A 15,994-nucleotide genomic window follows, 5' to 3' on the forward strand; every position below is an offset into this window, starting at 1 on the left:
AAAAAAAAAAAAAAGAAACAAGACAAGCATTTTTAAGTGGTAGAATTATTTATACTGCTCACTGCAGCCAGTTTATTTGACTCCTTTTAGTGGCCGCACGTCAGTCAATCATACTGTATGACAGATCCCCGGAGTGGGGCTGATGTTCACATCTCTTACCTGAATATTCTCCACTTATAGATTTACCTGAGTGAATAATGTAATGTCCTCTGATGCTCCCCACTCCCTGCTGCATAATTTCAGACCCCCCTCCCCCTCCATCTACATCCATAAATATTACATGAATTTACTTTGGTGAAATTACACTTATACCACCCACCCGCCCCGTTCACACTGGAGGGCCTTTTTCTACTGTCTTAGTTATCCTTAGTCTGCACACACACACACACACACACACACACACTATATGACCTATCCACGAGTTTAGTTTTCAAGGTGCATCCAGGAGTGCGTTTACATGTTTATGTGCAAGCATGTGTGTGTGGGTGTGTGTTAGGAAAAGAAGGGGTGTTTAGCCCCCACCTTGCTTTGACCGGCGGTTGCACCTTTTCTTTTCTTTTTTTTTTTTCTTCACACCCCATAACTGAGTGGAAATTAATAAGGCGTTTTAGGTTTTACCACTTCCTAGGGTTGCTCTCTCAACCCTAGGAAGTGGTATATCTACCCTCCACCCCACCCCCCAATACACACACACACACACACACACAAATTCAGAGCCTCAGACTGCAATGTATGTCTTGTCACAGAGGTCAATGGTCCCCCCTTCAACAACCTCCCCTCTCGACACCCCTATCCTGACAAACTGCGAGTGTGATGGGGTTGGCGGCAGCATGCAGTTGGCAGAGATTTGTAACTGTGTCCCTGGTCCATTGCATTTGAATTATTCTGCAGGTTGTGCTGCACTACCAATGCACACACAGCCCATAACATGCTTGTTTTACATTAACTGTGAAGACAGAAGGTGTAGATGAGGATGAGGAGAGAGAGGGACTTAGAGAAGGACACTGGGATTTTAAATGACTTACAGAAGAAGAAGGAGAGAAAAAGAGAAGTGACATGATATTGAAACTGAGCAAAGGAAGAACGACAGAGTGAATGATGTAGAGCGAGAAAAGCCTTGGACACCACGAGAAAAAGACAGGATGGACATCTGAGATGAAGTTGATGCGAGAGGAAGATACCGGAGAGATGGAGAGAGTAAAAGAAAGAGTTTGTCAGGAGACTGAGAGAGAGAAAGAGACAGAGAAGGAGATAATGAAGGACGGAGAGTGAAGGACAGAAAGGGGGGAAATGAGGAAGAGAAGAAGGTGGGGGTGGGGGGGGGGTCAAAATGGAAGATGAACAAGGGGCTGTGAGGGGTAATGACCAAGGGCAAGAGGAGGAGGAGGAGAGGGTTGTGCTGAAGGACAACAGGGGAGGACCGGTAGGTTGGCAGGGTGGGTGGGGTGGGGGGAGTGGGGGGGTGCAAGGGGGAACAGGTGGAAGGTTAATGGGCCTGGAGCAGATCCACCAGACGCTCTCGGGCTTGATATATGGGCCCGGGGCCTGGCGCGGGGCGTAGGCTTTCAAAGATATATTATTTCATTTGAGGAGCAGCACCATTCTGGCCAAATACCCCCACCACCACCACCACCACCCCCCACCCCTGCCTCCACCAACACCCCCCACAGTCCAGCAATTGTCCAGTGATAGATGACACGCACCCCCCTCCCTACACACATATGTACACACGCAGTACTCTGCCCCCCTAAACACACACTTCTTGTCTCTGCTGTTCAGATTTTGGCTCTTCTACTCGGTCGACCTGGATAAATTTCCGTTTAATTTAGACTTTGTTCCATGTCTGTTTCTTTCTTTCTTTCCTCCCCCCCTTCCCCACTCCCCGTCTCCGCCGTCCATCTTTCTCCCAGACTGCATGCAGGCTTTTTGGCTGCTTGTGTGTGTGTCAGTGTGTGAAAATGTGTGTGTGTGTGTTTCAAGTTTCTATTTTAGTGGTAACAATATCTGTTTGATCAGTAGTACTGGGAAGGAGCAGGAGTTTGAGGAGCTGAACGGGGAGTGGGGTGTGGGGGGGTGAGACAAGAGGGAGAGGATCGTAGGGGTTCACAAAGGCCTCTTTTCATTCATAAATTATTGACCATCACATCACTCTCTCTCTCTCTCTTTCATAAATACTGTAAAACAGGCCCCCTCACTTTTTTTTTACCATTACAAAATGGAAAAAGTCAATTTTGTGATCTGTTTTGAAGACGCAATGCGCTGTCAGTCAAAAAGGCATAAACAGACCTCACAGAGGCTGTTCTGTACGGCCAAGTGGGACCACCTGAACGCGTTCTTTCTGTTGCAGTGTCTATAAGCAAGGCACTAAACTACAAAGCGCTACACCCACAAGTCCCACAGGTTAAATATGTACATGCATGCTATATGTTTTCCACAATTGTACTGGCACGTGAGCAAGCTCTTATTGAATTGTGTGCAGCACGAGGAGGTCGCAGTTGCAGATACTGTTTGCGGTTAGTGTGAAGCTCGTCTGCTCAGTATTTATTTCCTGGCATAGCCGAAGCCTACACTGACTGTTTGACCACTGATCTCACAAAAATCCCATTTTCCACTGTTCCAGTGTCTTCGTCATGTCCCCTGATGGTTGTAGACTGAGCTTTAAGATACAGCATTTCCAAACACTGGAGTGGTCCCTTAGTTTCAACCCCAGGGGAGTGCAGGAGGCCGGAAGGAAGAACAGGAAATGTGTTAAAAGAGAAGATTTAAGGTCGCCCTTCCCAGAGGAGCAGGAGCTTTAAGGAGACAACAGGGGTTGAGAGGTTTTAGCGTACACAGAGTCTGCTCATCTACTTGTTGCTTTGATGAGGGATGAAAGGCTGTCATGAAGTACAGGTTTACAGAGCTCTAGGCAATGATAGACTCCACTGTCCTCAACAACATCTCGACATCTTTCTTGTGCTGCTCCTTCCTCACTCCACTTTTTTTTTTTTTACTGTTTTAACATTTAACGGAAATTCTCATTCAATATGAGAGAACAGGCAAGGGAGTGCTCTTATTTATAGACACTAACAAGAGATACAAGGTTGATGGATGAATGTTGTTGCATGGATCTGTCTGTGCCGCCTTGCCAAACCTATAGGAGAGATGTGTTTTTCAACTTCCATCTCTGCCTTTCTCCAGCTCGCCATCTTCAAACAACCGCTGATGAAGTAGCAAAGAAAAGCCGAAATTGCCTCCACCTCCTCCTGTATTTTTTCATTTTCAGGCAAGTTAACACAGCCTGATTCGCATTTGCGAGCACTTTGGGCGTTCGGCAGGAGAAAGAGCAGGTTGTGTTTAAGTCTTGTTTGAGGACGATCAGGGTAAAAGCCTTTTTTATTGGCAGGTCATGCTGCTTGTTAAGACGGTGACGCAGGTGACTAGGCTGCACTGTTACCCTCAGTGGCCCCAAAGTAACACAGTTGTTGTTTCACAAGTTGTCAACAGTCAGTCAAATCAGCAGGGAGAGAGAGAGAGAGGGATTGAAAGGTAGTGAGGAAGTGGAAACGAGAGACAAACAAAATGGGTAAACAAAGTGGATATGGGGACTTGATTTAGTAGGCCAGACTCCTAACAAATCAACTCAACAGCGTGCAAACACTTTACCCACTCCACCAAAGTACAGGGCAACTTTCTCCCTCGTCTCCCCTCCTCCCCTCTGTGCTTATTGTTATGAGCTGTGTAAAATCTACAGTTTATTCAGGAACCTTTCCAAAGTGCCTCCCATCAGAAACTTTCCAAGCCAAAAAGGTGGTGATTACAACAGCAAAGGATGAATTAGGATTAATCCTCGTAAAATAAGTATACCCAGTCAGACTGGGTGGCTGAAGGTGGCGGTGGTGATAAATATACAGACATAAGTGCTGGCCTTTTGCTTCGAAATAGCAGCAGGCTATATGGTTTCATAGAGGTCAAAGAGGCCGAAGTGTAGCTGCTGCAACCTTACGCTGACCCTCCACCTCTAGACTAAACTCACCATGCAAAACTATGCAAACCTGTCATGTAATTTATCTTCCTTTTCTATGCATGCCAGACTCTTATCTTTGCCAGTTTGTAAAGTATTGACATCACTTTTCACTTTGCAGTACAAGAGTATTTAATGGCAACACCTATTCATACATTCATAACCCGGGCAGGATGAAAAATTATACTATTCTTTGCAAACTTTTCCAAAGACCCGACTGTGAAACACACCGCGTGGCCTGCATGTAATCCAGCCTGCCGGGAGGTTGTGCCTGTGTCTGCCGCTTTCGTCACTGCGCTGTCAACAATTGTCTCCCGATGTCTATTTTTGATGCTTATTTACAGCCTGTCTATTCTGGGCCGGGAGTGGGGAAGCTTGAGGGGGTTGGGGGTCCAGGAGACAATAGGAAAGACAGTAGCAGAGCTAGAGTCAGTAGTCTGTCGACTAGTTTTACACTTAAAGAATGGCGGTGATTGAAGTTACACGCCAAACAGTTCACAGGAGAAACTTTATAACTAGATATTACAGTTGTGTTGTGATGACGGATGAGAAATTTCAGTGCAGCCACCAAACAATGACCTAGCTAAGAAAATGCCTTCAACTACACCGGCTAAGTAGGACAAAAACACCTGTTCCCTATCCCCACTTTAGGCATTCGTTTCTTTGCTGGTTTTAATTTCCCTCCTGCTCCTCTTTTCTTTTTTTCTTTTTTTTTACATTAAACCAGGACTGTTTTATTACCCTTACACCATTCCCTCTTCCTCACCTCTCAACGCGTCAATCCCTTTCTCTATTTCTCCCAAAACACCGTAACTGCACACTTGGCACGAGCCACAAATAAATGATTCCATATATGCGAAATAAAGGCATGGCACTAATAACAAGCGTTACAGTACTGCATTCTTTTAAGATTGCGCCCTTTCAGAGGGGGATAAAAAGAGGTTTTTCAACCAAGCTGAAACAAAGACCAGCAATAAACCAAATACGCTGAAGGGGGACTTGCGGAGAAAGCTGTCGACAACACCGTTAAACGTCTAGAAATGAACCAGGGATATGCAACGAAATCCAAAAATGACAAGGTTTTCAGGTGGCAAGCCGCAGTCTCACCTTCTCTACACCCACTATTTTATACGCCAGATGTTTCACTGCACTTTACATCACGGCACCACGAGGCCTTATACCGCCTCAACATCGCTAAAGAAAGGAATCTTTCTAATAGAGATGCATGCATGGCATTCTCAGGAGTATCAGATGGGGCCTAGAGATAGACTTAAGGGAGAAGCAGGGCTCCATCTGTTCTGTGGCATTGAGGTTTTAATGCCTCATGTCCCTTGTTCTTCTACTGTTTCCACATCACAAGGCCCGGAAATGCTCAATTAGTTAATTCAGATGTTTAATTTGTGCATTAAAGGCTGTGATCCCAGTGATCTCTGGAGCTGTGCCACTGTTGGATGTGGATTCACAGCTGTCTCCTCTAACCCACCTTAAACCTTTCGATACAAACACACACACACACACACACACACACACACACACACACACACACACACACACACACACACACACACGCACACACACACCCATCCCAGCGCATCAAATCTTAATGGGAATCAGTGTCTCCCGCCCTCTCAGACAGAAAGCATCACTGCGTTAGTCTCTGCATTTTAAAACAGTTTTAGTCTTCTCAGCTGTGTTAAGGTATATTGCATATGTGTGTACAATATGTTTGTGGGGCATCCTGGACGTGTGTGTGTGTGTGGGAGAGGGTTAAGGAGGACTGTCTCTGCTGTTCTGAATAATACAAAAGGGGGACGCCTGAAGCCTGTTGTCTTCTTTGTCTCGTCTTTTTCTCATCTAGTCTGTCTCTTAACACACAGACAGTCGGACAAGGATTATGGGGTCATTTCCCACTGTCTGTCAATAAAAGCCACACACACACACAGAGTTGTAGAGAAACACGTGATCATGCATGTGCGTATACATAAATCCTCTTTCGCACCCACCTCTGACTGAGGGACAAACTCTGTCACCTGGTCACCTTCTTATATTGCATACCCTCCAGCTACCTTTCACACTCGGCACACAAACACCAAGTCATAAATTGCAGCATTAACTCAAGTAATGATTATACAGCATGAAAATCCATTGACTCTTTAATGGCCAGGAATCGCCCAGTGCTAAGCTCTAGGTGTGTGTTGTGGAGTCTATACGGGGGTGGTGATGGATCAATAGGATATCTATGATCAGTATCTCTCAGCCAGGAACCTAGCAAAGCTCATTTTACATTTGGATGGCATGCATTTTCTCTGTCTGCATCTGATGTTGGAGCGGGGGTAGTAAAGAAGAGAGTGGAGTGGCGGGAAAGGCGCAAGAGGCTGCGTGTGTGTGTGTGTCTCTGTGTAACTATATGGCTCTTGATTGCATACAAGTATGTGTGTCGGTGTGTAGAAGGAGGAAGGGTTACTTTTGGGAGACGCTTCTCTGAGCTGCATGTGTATTAGCGGTCTAATGTTCGTGTGAATAATTGATTAGGGCCTCTCTGTGTTTTTGATAATTAGTTGATAGCTTCTTAGCTCTAAGCCCTGAGATTTCTTGTGTGTGTTTGTGTGTGTGTGAGAGAGAGAGAGTGGGTGAGTGTGTGTGTTTGTGGTTAAGGGGTAGGCAGCCCACGTCTAAGGTATCCTGAAAACAACAGCTTTCAAATTACTTTAAGCCATGCACTCGTGGATTAACTTTCTTCAAAAATGAGGCAACAATATATACATTTCCCATAATCCCATTTTTTTCTGGAGTTATTTATTTATTGGATAAAGTTGAATATAATTCACCTCTCTTTAGACACTTCTACATGGATGATTGAGATGAACTTTCTCAGACATTTCTTAAGGTACACCACACTACAATAGGAAAATAGTTCAACAGTAAAAAGCCAGTCATTACCTGAAAGTTATTCTCTTCATTTCTAGTAAACAGCAGAAAAACAATAAACATTGCATGCATGAAAAGGTATCCATTGAAATTCATGTCTGGCCTCGCACTGGTCTGTTCTCTTGCCTTATTGATTTTTCTACCTTTCATATGCTTATGCATCGAGTAAAAACAGAATAGGAAAGTTTGGGTGTGCTTGGTTCATCCTCAAATCCCCGCGCTGATATCAGACAGAGAAGAGGGTTTGTTGCCATCGTCAGCGACCTTGAGAAAACAAGACGTTCTTTCCCTTGCAACACACAGACCCGTAGAGATACTTTGTTTTGCCTGCTTCATGAATGCAGCACTGCGCTGTTTGTGGATTCTCACAGATGTGTGTGTGCTTATGTTGGTTTAAGCTAACAAATTAACCTAACATGCCATGATCCATTGTTGTACATTGTTTTAGTTGTAACAGCTTTTGTATTAAGATACTTCTGCACATTTGTTATATTGGTATTATCTATTTTTTCATCTTTTAACAAATTATGTAGACACACAGATTGCAACTGGTGTGTTGAAGCTGGTGCAGAACAGGCACAGCTAGAAGCCCTTATTAGGCCCACATCTTGTTTCCTCTCATCTTGTCAACACCCAGGACAAAAGGATGCTTCATGAGATGGAAGGACGGGCAGGGAGAGGCAAGGAGGGGAAAGAGAGCATGACAAATCATTGGCAGGGTTTTCTTTTCCTTCTTTACCACAAGCCTGGGACAAGAAAAAGAATGTCAGGATGTGTAGATGGATGAGAAGATGGGGAGACAGAGAGAGCACGGGCAATCGAAAGCAGAGTGTTCTCAGGGTCAAAGGTCAGCCTCCAGAGTCTGTTAACGCGGTCACCGTGGGAACTGATCAATCTCAGTGCCTCGACAGTATCGATCAGACTTTGGCACATGCGCGTATGCACACACACTTTCGAAAACACTATGCTGGCGTGACAGACACAAACGCAGCATTTATTCACTCTTACGATGTTGGGTCTGCTCTCACTGTAACACTGTGAGTGCACATGCATCGAAACACACACAGTTACACAGTTACAAACACCGTGCATGATTGAAGCAGGAGGAGAAAAAAGGGGTTCTTTGACTGCATTGAATTTGTTGTCATTAGCACAACTGCTGCATGTCAGCAAATGTCACATACCATATTTAACAAGTCTAAACCATTGTGCCACAAAATACTTGATGGAATTATTCTCTATTACAAGAAACACAAAAGGACACTGCTGACATCCACTTGCTTCCTTATGCTTGCTGAAAAGACAAATTCCATTTTAAAAGTCCTCATAAAGTGAAGAATTTGTGACATCACAACCATCAGCTAAGAAAAGTCGAGACAACTTGTGGTTTATTCAAGGGCACGCGGCCACCGCAGCGAGCAGAACGACAGTCGACTCGCATACTAAAAGGAAGCTTGGGATATTATTTCTGTCATCTTCTAATGTTAAAAATGAAAAATGTAAAAATCTGTGTATAGGGACAGTGGGGTTCAGTTCTCAGTGGCCTCTATGTTGTTTGTTACCTGAATGATTGAGTTTGTCTGTTAAAACAAGCACAACCTATAGCATGTTGTGTTATTGCATTGTAAGGTTTCTGTTGCCTCATATTTCTATTGAATATCTTACATATTAAAGTGAGCACATATTGTTGAATGTATGCTTAAAATTAATGGTTAGCACATGTAAGTGCTTCTAATGTGAGCCTTAGAAAGCCTTTACAAGTTCTCTTCTGGAAGTCAGAACACTTTTTTTCCCCTCACAGGGCCTTCTGGTGACAACAGTGATATTTTTCCAGCTCGCAGATGGCCTATGGCATTTCTATAGCTGTTTGGGGACATAATAGCAGGCTAGAGTTTCTGTGTGCTCTGTCAGGGATAAACCTATAGGCATTCGCCACTATCTGATATGTTGCATTAGAAATGCACACAGCTGACAAACAGGTGCCAGTGACATGAAACGTCGATGAACGCGCATGCAGCGACATACATTAAGGTTCACACACATCCAGCTCTAGAAAGAAAAATGGGTCATTGACCGCTCCGACTTTTTCTCCCAACCTTATGAGTGTATATTCAAAAACAGCTGGAAATATTAAGCATACAAAATTATGCTTCAAATGCAAATTTTGACCTCGGCTGACCACATGAAGGGTGCATTTTATTTGTGATTAATTCTTTAAGCTGAGTTTTTCTGATCTGTGCTGAAAGGAATGATTAATAGTAACTGGCTCATCATGTTTATTCCCAGTGTGGATATTACCAGTAGCACTTACCTGCTCCCTAAGAGTCGGTACAGACAAAATGGCAGGTAACCAACGGGCGTGTGAGCAGTAAATAGAAATCAAACTTCAGCCTTGTCTGCTGGCTGACAAATTTAGTTTTACTGAAGTCAGTTGCTCAATATATTATCACCAGTATTATCATTCCTCTCTTCAGCAAGCAGCTCTCTCTCTCTCTCTCTCTGTCCGAGTCGCAGCGCCACCTGCCACCTGCTCATTTTCCCAGCATTCTTATCATCCGACCAGCCATAGGACTGAGGTCCGAGTGGACTGTATACCATGATAAACAATAGCTGGTTTGGAAATAGGTGATGGGGGTGAGGAGGCAGTAATGTTTTCTATTCTGATCCACTTATGCATTACATGGAGGAAGCCCACCGCTCTCCACCCACCAGATCACGTAGCTGGAACATCCTTGGGATTTTGTCACTCACTCAGATTTTTTTTTATTTTTTCGTAATGGATGCAACTCTATTTGTGGCTTTTGAAAGTTATGACTGACGTAAAGCATTCAGGAGGCATTTGCTGTTTCATTTGACCTAAATCAAGACACTGAGCATGATTAATGATTGTTTTTTTAAACTGACCTTCCTGTTAATTTGGTCTTAGGTAAAAAATAGTAAAAAAATAAATTTGTAATATTTGGACGCAGGTTAATAAAATGTGTTTCCACGGAGAAAATATGTAACCACTGCATCATTTGTGAGACACTGATGAACAATTATTTGAGCACAATTCTGTTGTTGGCGATGGAACCCCACACTGCGACTCTTTCAATTAAATTAGCAAACCATCCTGGAAATGAGCTACAGTATATTCAGGCACGACATAATTAAGTGTTTGCAATACTCTGCGAACAACAGGCCCTGTTCTAGGTGAATTAATGCCTGTTCCCAGGTGAATACAAGGCCTGTTTGGCTCAAGGCGAACAGATGCCAAGACAGGACTGCACCAAAGGATGGCTGCTAGAGACGCACAAGCATTGATGTCAGCTTCAAACCTCACCTGTAGTACTCGGAGACAGCATTGATTCTTGTCCAACAGAGAGAAACGGAAAGATAGAAGCACAGCTATTGTTTATGTACATGTTGTTTGAGGTAGATAAACTCATAGTCTGTTTCTCTATGTGTGTATGTATGTGTGTGTGTGTGTGTGTGTGTGTGTGTGTGTGTGTTCTCCCCCCTGCGTTGACACACACACACACACACACACACACACATTCTCTCCATTCATTAAGCCTCCACAGAAGGAGATTCCATTAATCTGTTCATTAGGCCACATCAAAAATGGAACTACTTATTAAAATCAGATCCAGCTGTGTACTCTCGTTAAAGCCTGCCGTAGCATACGAAGCTTAACAATGCTCGTGGCACTAGACCAAAACCCGGCCACAAGAAAGGGGGGAAAAGATTCTACTACATTGGCCTGTTTTGACTCAACACACCACGGTAATTGCTCTACTCTTAGCAGGGGGCTATGAATAAACATCACTTTTGTCAGAGAGCATCTGAATGCTCCATTTCCAATTAATTTACATTTGCCCAGAAATGAAGGGAATATCTGCGCTTAATCACTATGTTTTATTTTCTCAATTTCCCCCAAGTCTTTTCTCATTTTCTCATTCCCCGTTTGGCACTTTCATTCCCCCTCTCTTTCTTTTTCTACCTCTCTCTCTCTCTCTGGAAAATCCCATTAATCTCAGCCAGTGGTTTTGAACAAAAGCTATGGGCTAAGCGATTGATCCGGGCATTGATCCCACTCGCCTGAACGATCATAAAGGTGTTAAATTGGTTTCTTGGAGAATATGTATTTTTCATTGCTGGCTGCTTCAAGTAGAGGTTTCTGCTTGGACTTTCACTTCTTCTTTTTTTTTTTTAACCAAACACTGGTGATGATATTAAAATATTGAATAGATCACACCTTGAAAAGTAGCCTTAAATGTGGACTTTGATGCCAGTTTGAACCATATTCTGGGGAGTGTGTTTTTAACATGAGTACGAAAATTAGAAATTATATTCTTGTGTTGAGATTTGCTCCATCCAAGGACAAGTGGAAACTTGGGATTCTCCAAATAAAGTGAAGGTGTAGCACTATATTTTCATGTTGCTCTATTCTTCCTTTAATTAATACTGTATAGTTATAATATTATTAAATTATAGATAAGTTGGTACTGTACTGTACACTGTGACTCCAAATGGAAAACTGTGTTTTCTAACAATTGTGACAAGACCTCTAGTTTGGCAGCACCAATGCATGAGGTCTCAAAATTATTCAGCTGCAATGGTTTTCCCATCAATCATACATTGTAATAAGGAATATTTAATTATTTTAAATTTTATTTAAGTTTTTATAATGTCCCCTCATGAGCTTTAAAGTGTTTTCATATTGTTATTGTTGTTGACCAGAATTATTTCCCTTTGTGAGAACAAACTGCTATATATAGACAACTGCTAGTGAGTCAACATTGCTTGAAATGGTGATTTAGCAACTAGCAGTGTTATCTTAATTGTCCGTGACGGTGTTGTAAGATAAGAATTAAACAAGTAAATAAATCACCATTTTTATTGCTCCTGCAGAGTTCTGCAAACTGCTTATTTGAACTTTGTAGTGTCATATTCTGACTAAATCAAACCGAACAACTGTAATCTGCCGTTGCCAGTCAGTCAGTGTTTTATTGACTATATTTTCTCTGCACTGAGATAGCATTCAAGATCTGAAAACACAGGACGAACCATCAGACAGTAACAAAGTTCATATTATGTGAGTGAGCAGGCAGCAGATCTTGTATGATCAAGTGCCATGGCTTTTGCTCATTTGACAGAGCAAAGGAAGAGCTTGTCAGGGAAACAGCTCCTGTCGCTGTCACTTAAAAGGTCAGAAAACTGTACCCCAACCTCTGGCCCACCCTCACATCTGTCTGTCTGTCACCAGTCCCCTTTTCCAGGCAAGTGTCCCCTGCGCTCATCTATGCTATCTCCGCCTTCATCCCCTCTGAGCTGGCCCCCTTTGATAATGCAGGCCTCTTGTCAGTGAAGAGCTTCCAGGCAGGCAGAGTGAGGACAGTCCTTTGATGAGGACCCCGACACCACTGACATAGAGGGGGGGTCCTTTGAAGAGCCTGGGCCTTACATGTACCCATCCATCTACGCACACGCGTACACACAAACTTGGTCCTTAGACGGAGAGGCGAAGAGAAGCAGATTGGGGGACGGTATAGAGAACGCCCTCCTTTGACAGCCTTCTTTGCCTTCCTTGACAGTTTTAATGAAGGCATTTGAATTTTGCTTTCGTCTTGTGCTTAAGACGCCTCCAGTGTAGAGCAAAAAAAAAAAAAAAAGTATAGGAAGCAGGAGAGGGAGACAAAAAGAGTCAATGATACTGTCAAAATGTGGCTCTTTTTCACTCATAAGAGAAAACTGCAAGACTTAGATTAGTTACTAAACCTACTACTACTACTATACTTCATCCAAATCTTTTCCTTCTCTATGAATGACTACAAAAACAAATGAATATATATGTATTACTGTTTTATTACTGCTTATACTTCTTCACTGGTTATTATAACACCAGAAGATAAACAAGAAAAAATTCGGAACAATAAGGAAGTAAAACTAATTACTGATAGTGCTATATGCGTAGGGCATACACAGGCTTTTTATACAATATAAAACAAAATACTTGCCCGCATTACAACAAATACAGTTACCAAACTGCAGCTGAGACAAAAGACAGCTGCAGTCAGTCCAAGTGTTCATGTCTTCCAGCAGTCAATGTTATGGCATGAATATTGTTATGACTGTCAGAAAGGTAAGCATACACTGTTTGACACCAGTGTCCAATCACCAGTCAAAACAATCCTAATCAACAAGCAATAGTCTTCAGGCTGGGCTGCAGACAGTCTCGTACAAGGTAATAAAGTGCCATTTCTTGGCACAGCTACAGTTGTTGACATCAAATTAGAATCTAAGGTCACTGCAGATTTCAGCAAATGGATTCCTGTACACAAATCGTCCGACAGCACAAAAAGAAAACACTTTCAACAGTGTTGCCGTTGTACCTGCCCGTGTCGCAAAGTTATAACGATCCCGCATCGATCCACATTCTTCACCCTGCAAGTTGTGGTTGACATTGGCGATGAGTATCACAGACGGTTCTCACAGATTTAAAGCAACAAAGTAATTCTCATCGCCACAAAACTGCGGTGTGTCCAGAAAGACACATTATTCCCAAAGATACGACAAAGAGCACAATGTTTGTTGACAGAAAAAGAGGGGGGGGGAGGAAAAGACCGAACCCGTCTTACATTTTCCTCATTCCTTCTCTTTCAATGTGGCCTTTTTTGTCTCCGTGTGGCTACTTGAGTAATGATTAACACAGTCAGGCATGGGAAGATATTAGCCGTTACAATGGAGGGGGTTGTTTTGGTACACAAACCTAGTGTTTCACCTGTGTCTGCTTCCCAGGCTCACCTGGCAGTTCCCTGGGAGTCAGCAGCTGGCATTCAGGAGATAAAAAAAATAACTACTTAATCATTATCATCTGTGGAATCACTCAGAAACTGCTGGCAATGGGCAAACAGATAAACCTGACAACATTGTTAAATCAGACACGTAGCAAAGTGCTTAACCAAGTGTGGAAAGGTTCACATGAGAACACTTTAAAGTGTGTACAAGGGACTTTTGAGCTTTAAGGTTGAAAAAAAATAATGCCTGTGGAGAGCAACTGATCAATAGCGATTGACCTGTGAGTGAGCTTACCTTGCAAAAAGCTGTCTGTGATATTCCGAGCTGCTCAGACTGACACAGTGCTTGAACCTTGTGTTTTGAGGGTGGGACACTATTCTGCAGTGAAGAATGAAGACTTATAACACTTCAATTAATGCATATAACACAATACCTAACCATATTGTTTAAATGTAAAACTGAAAGCAAGCAAAAAGAAAAACATGTATGATTATTGTGATTATTACTTTGTGGAAACTCGACAGTTCCAGTGAAGTACTATCAGATATGTTACTAAAATCAAGTGGTTTCACCAGATTAGATGCCAATCAGCTGTGACTTATATACATTGAGCCTTTTTTTTATTATTAAGGACATTAAACAGTTTCTACCTATCATAAGCATTCAGCCACTCCCCTGCCTGTGCACACAACAATGTCACTCAGAAGCCCACATATATTGGCAAACAGAAAACAGGAGCTCTGCCCCACGATGAAAGGGCACAGTGAAAGACACGCAATCTGCAGTGATGATTACAACTGAACTGATGTGTTTATTTCTAACCAGGTGGATGACCAGATGAAGCTGCTGCAGAACTGCTGGAGTGAACTCCTCATCCTTGACCACGTCTTCCGGCAGGTGGTCCACGCCAAGGAGGGCTCCATCCTATTAGTCACTGGCCAGCAGGTGAGTTGTTGAAAGTCCATCCTGGAAACCTCTAGCTACATCCTTCCTTTCTTTTTTTCCATCAAAAATCAGCTGCTGCTCCTCAGGGGACTCTTAATATTTTAGCATTTCTTTTAAAGCCGCATTGATCACACAGTCACACAGGAGTCGCAGCATCATTAAAAATAACTTATGCTCATAGATTCAAACTAATGCCACCAAAATAATCAATTTTGCACTTTTTGCACAGACTCCAATAGTGAATAAGTAAAGCACTCAGTTACGGAGGCTGCAGCATATTAAGTGGGTGGGCAGATACAAAATTTGGCTGAGTGTGAGGAAGTTGATGGGTGCTAATGCCTGTGGCATCCTTAACACATCCAATTGCTGCACACACAACACACAAATGTCAAACAGTAAACACACAAACCCAGTGCAGCCAGCAAAGACTCCTTCAGTATTCATTGACTCTTATAATGTCATGTAGATACATAGATACAGAAAAAAACCTCACCTCAAAAGGAGACATGACAACGATCATGATACTGCACATCATGATTATGCCTCTGATCAGTGACATGTCTCTCAGTGAGATGAGAAACTATTGAGTGGGTGTTGCTCTTCCAGAAAATATTTTACAACAAAAGGTGTTGATATGAAAAATAGTGCAAAGGAAGAGCATTGTATACAGGTTAGTACTTGATGTTTCACCTCACTGAAGACAAGGTCAAGTGTAGATTTTCAGTGAAAAAGTGCTGCTACTGTCTGTGGCAAGAAAGCAGAATTTCTCCTACTGGCTAGAAGTACCATTTAGGAGTATTGTCTACAAGGCTTTAACAAGGCTATTGATCAAATATTAACTTTGTTAAAGAGAAAAAGATTAATGTGATTTAGAATTAGGGACATGATAAAAGGGTGATGAGACAAAAGAACAAAAAGAAGTAAGACCCAAAGACAGAATGAGGTTTCGGGTGTAACAGGTGTTAGAGAGTTGGAGCAATAATGGAAGAAAGTGGCAAAGAAGAGGGGATAAGAGAAGTGAAGAAGGAGAGATGCAGTCTGAGGGCCGAGTGAGAGGAAAGAATGGGGAAAAAGATGAGGAGGAGGGATAATGTTGAAGTTAAAGGAGAATGAGAGGAGAGATGGAGGTTTAATAAGGGCACAACCAAATGGGACAGAAGCAAATGAGCAAGGAGTGACATCACACAAGGAAGAACAAACACAGAGGGCAAGGAAAGAAAAAAAGGATGCAAGTGCAAAAAGAGAGAAAGAAGAAGTGCGGGATCAGCGAGGGGATGAGGAGGCACAGGCGAAAAAGACAGTTCGAAGAGACCACAGCGTTCAGGAGGAGGAGGAGGG

General features: G+C 42.8%; 1 protein-coding gene across 1 annotated transcript in view; it reads left to right on the plus strand.

The window, feature by feature from the left end:
• Positions 1 to 15,994, plus strand: part of nr5a2 (nuclear receptor subfamily 5, group A, member 2) — a 62,301-nt gene that overhangs the window by 20,980 nt on the left and 25,327 nt on the right. The window contains exon 5 of the mRNA XM_026346099.1: positions 14,537 to 14,656. Coding sequence (XP_026201884.1) covers positions 14,537 to 14,656 — 120 coding nt within the window. The remainder of the gene's footprint in view (positions 1 to 14,536; positions 14,657 to 15,994) is intronic.

This window comes from Anabas testudineus, chromosome 4 (assembly GCF_900324465.2).
Source record: "Anabas testudineus chromosome 4, fAnaTes1.2, whole genome shotgun sequence".
NCBI classification, from domain to species: domain Eukaryota; kingdom Metazoa; phylum Chordata; class Actinopteri; order Anabantiformes; family Anabantidae; genus Anabas; species Anabas testudineus.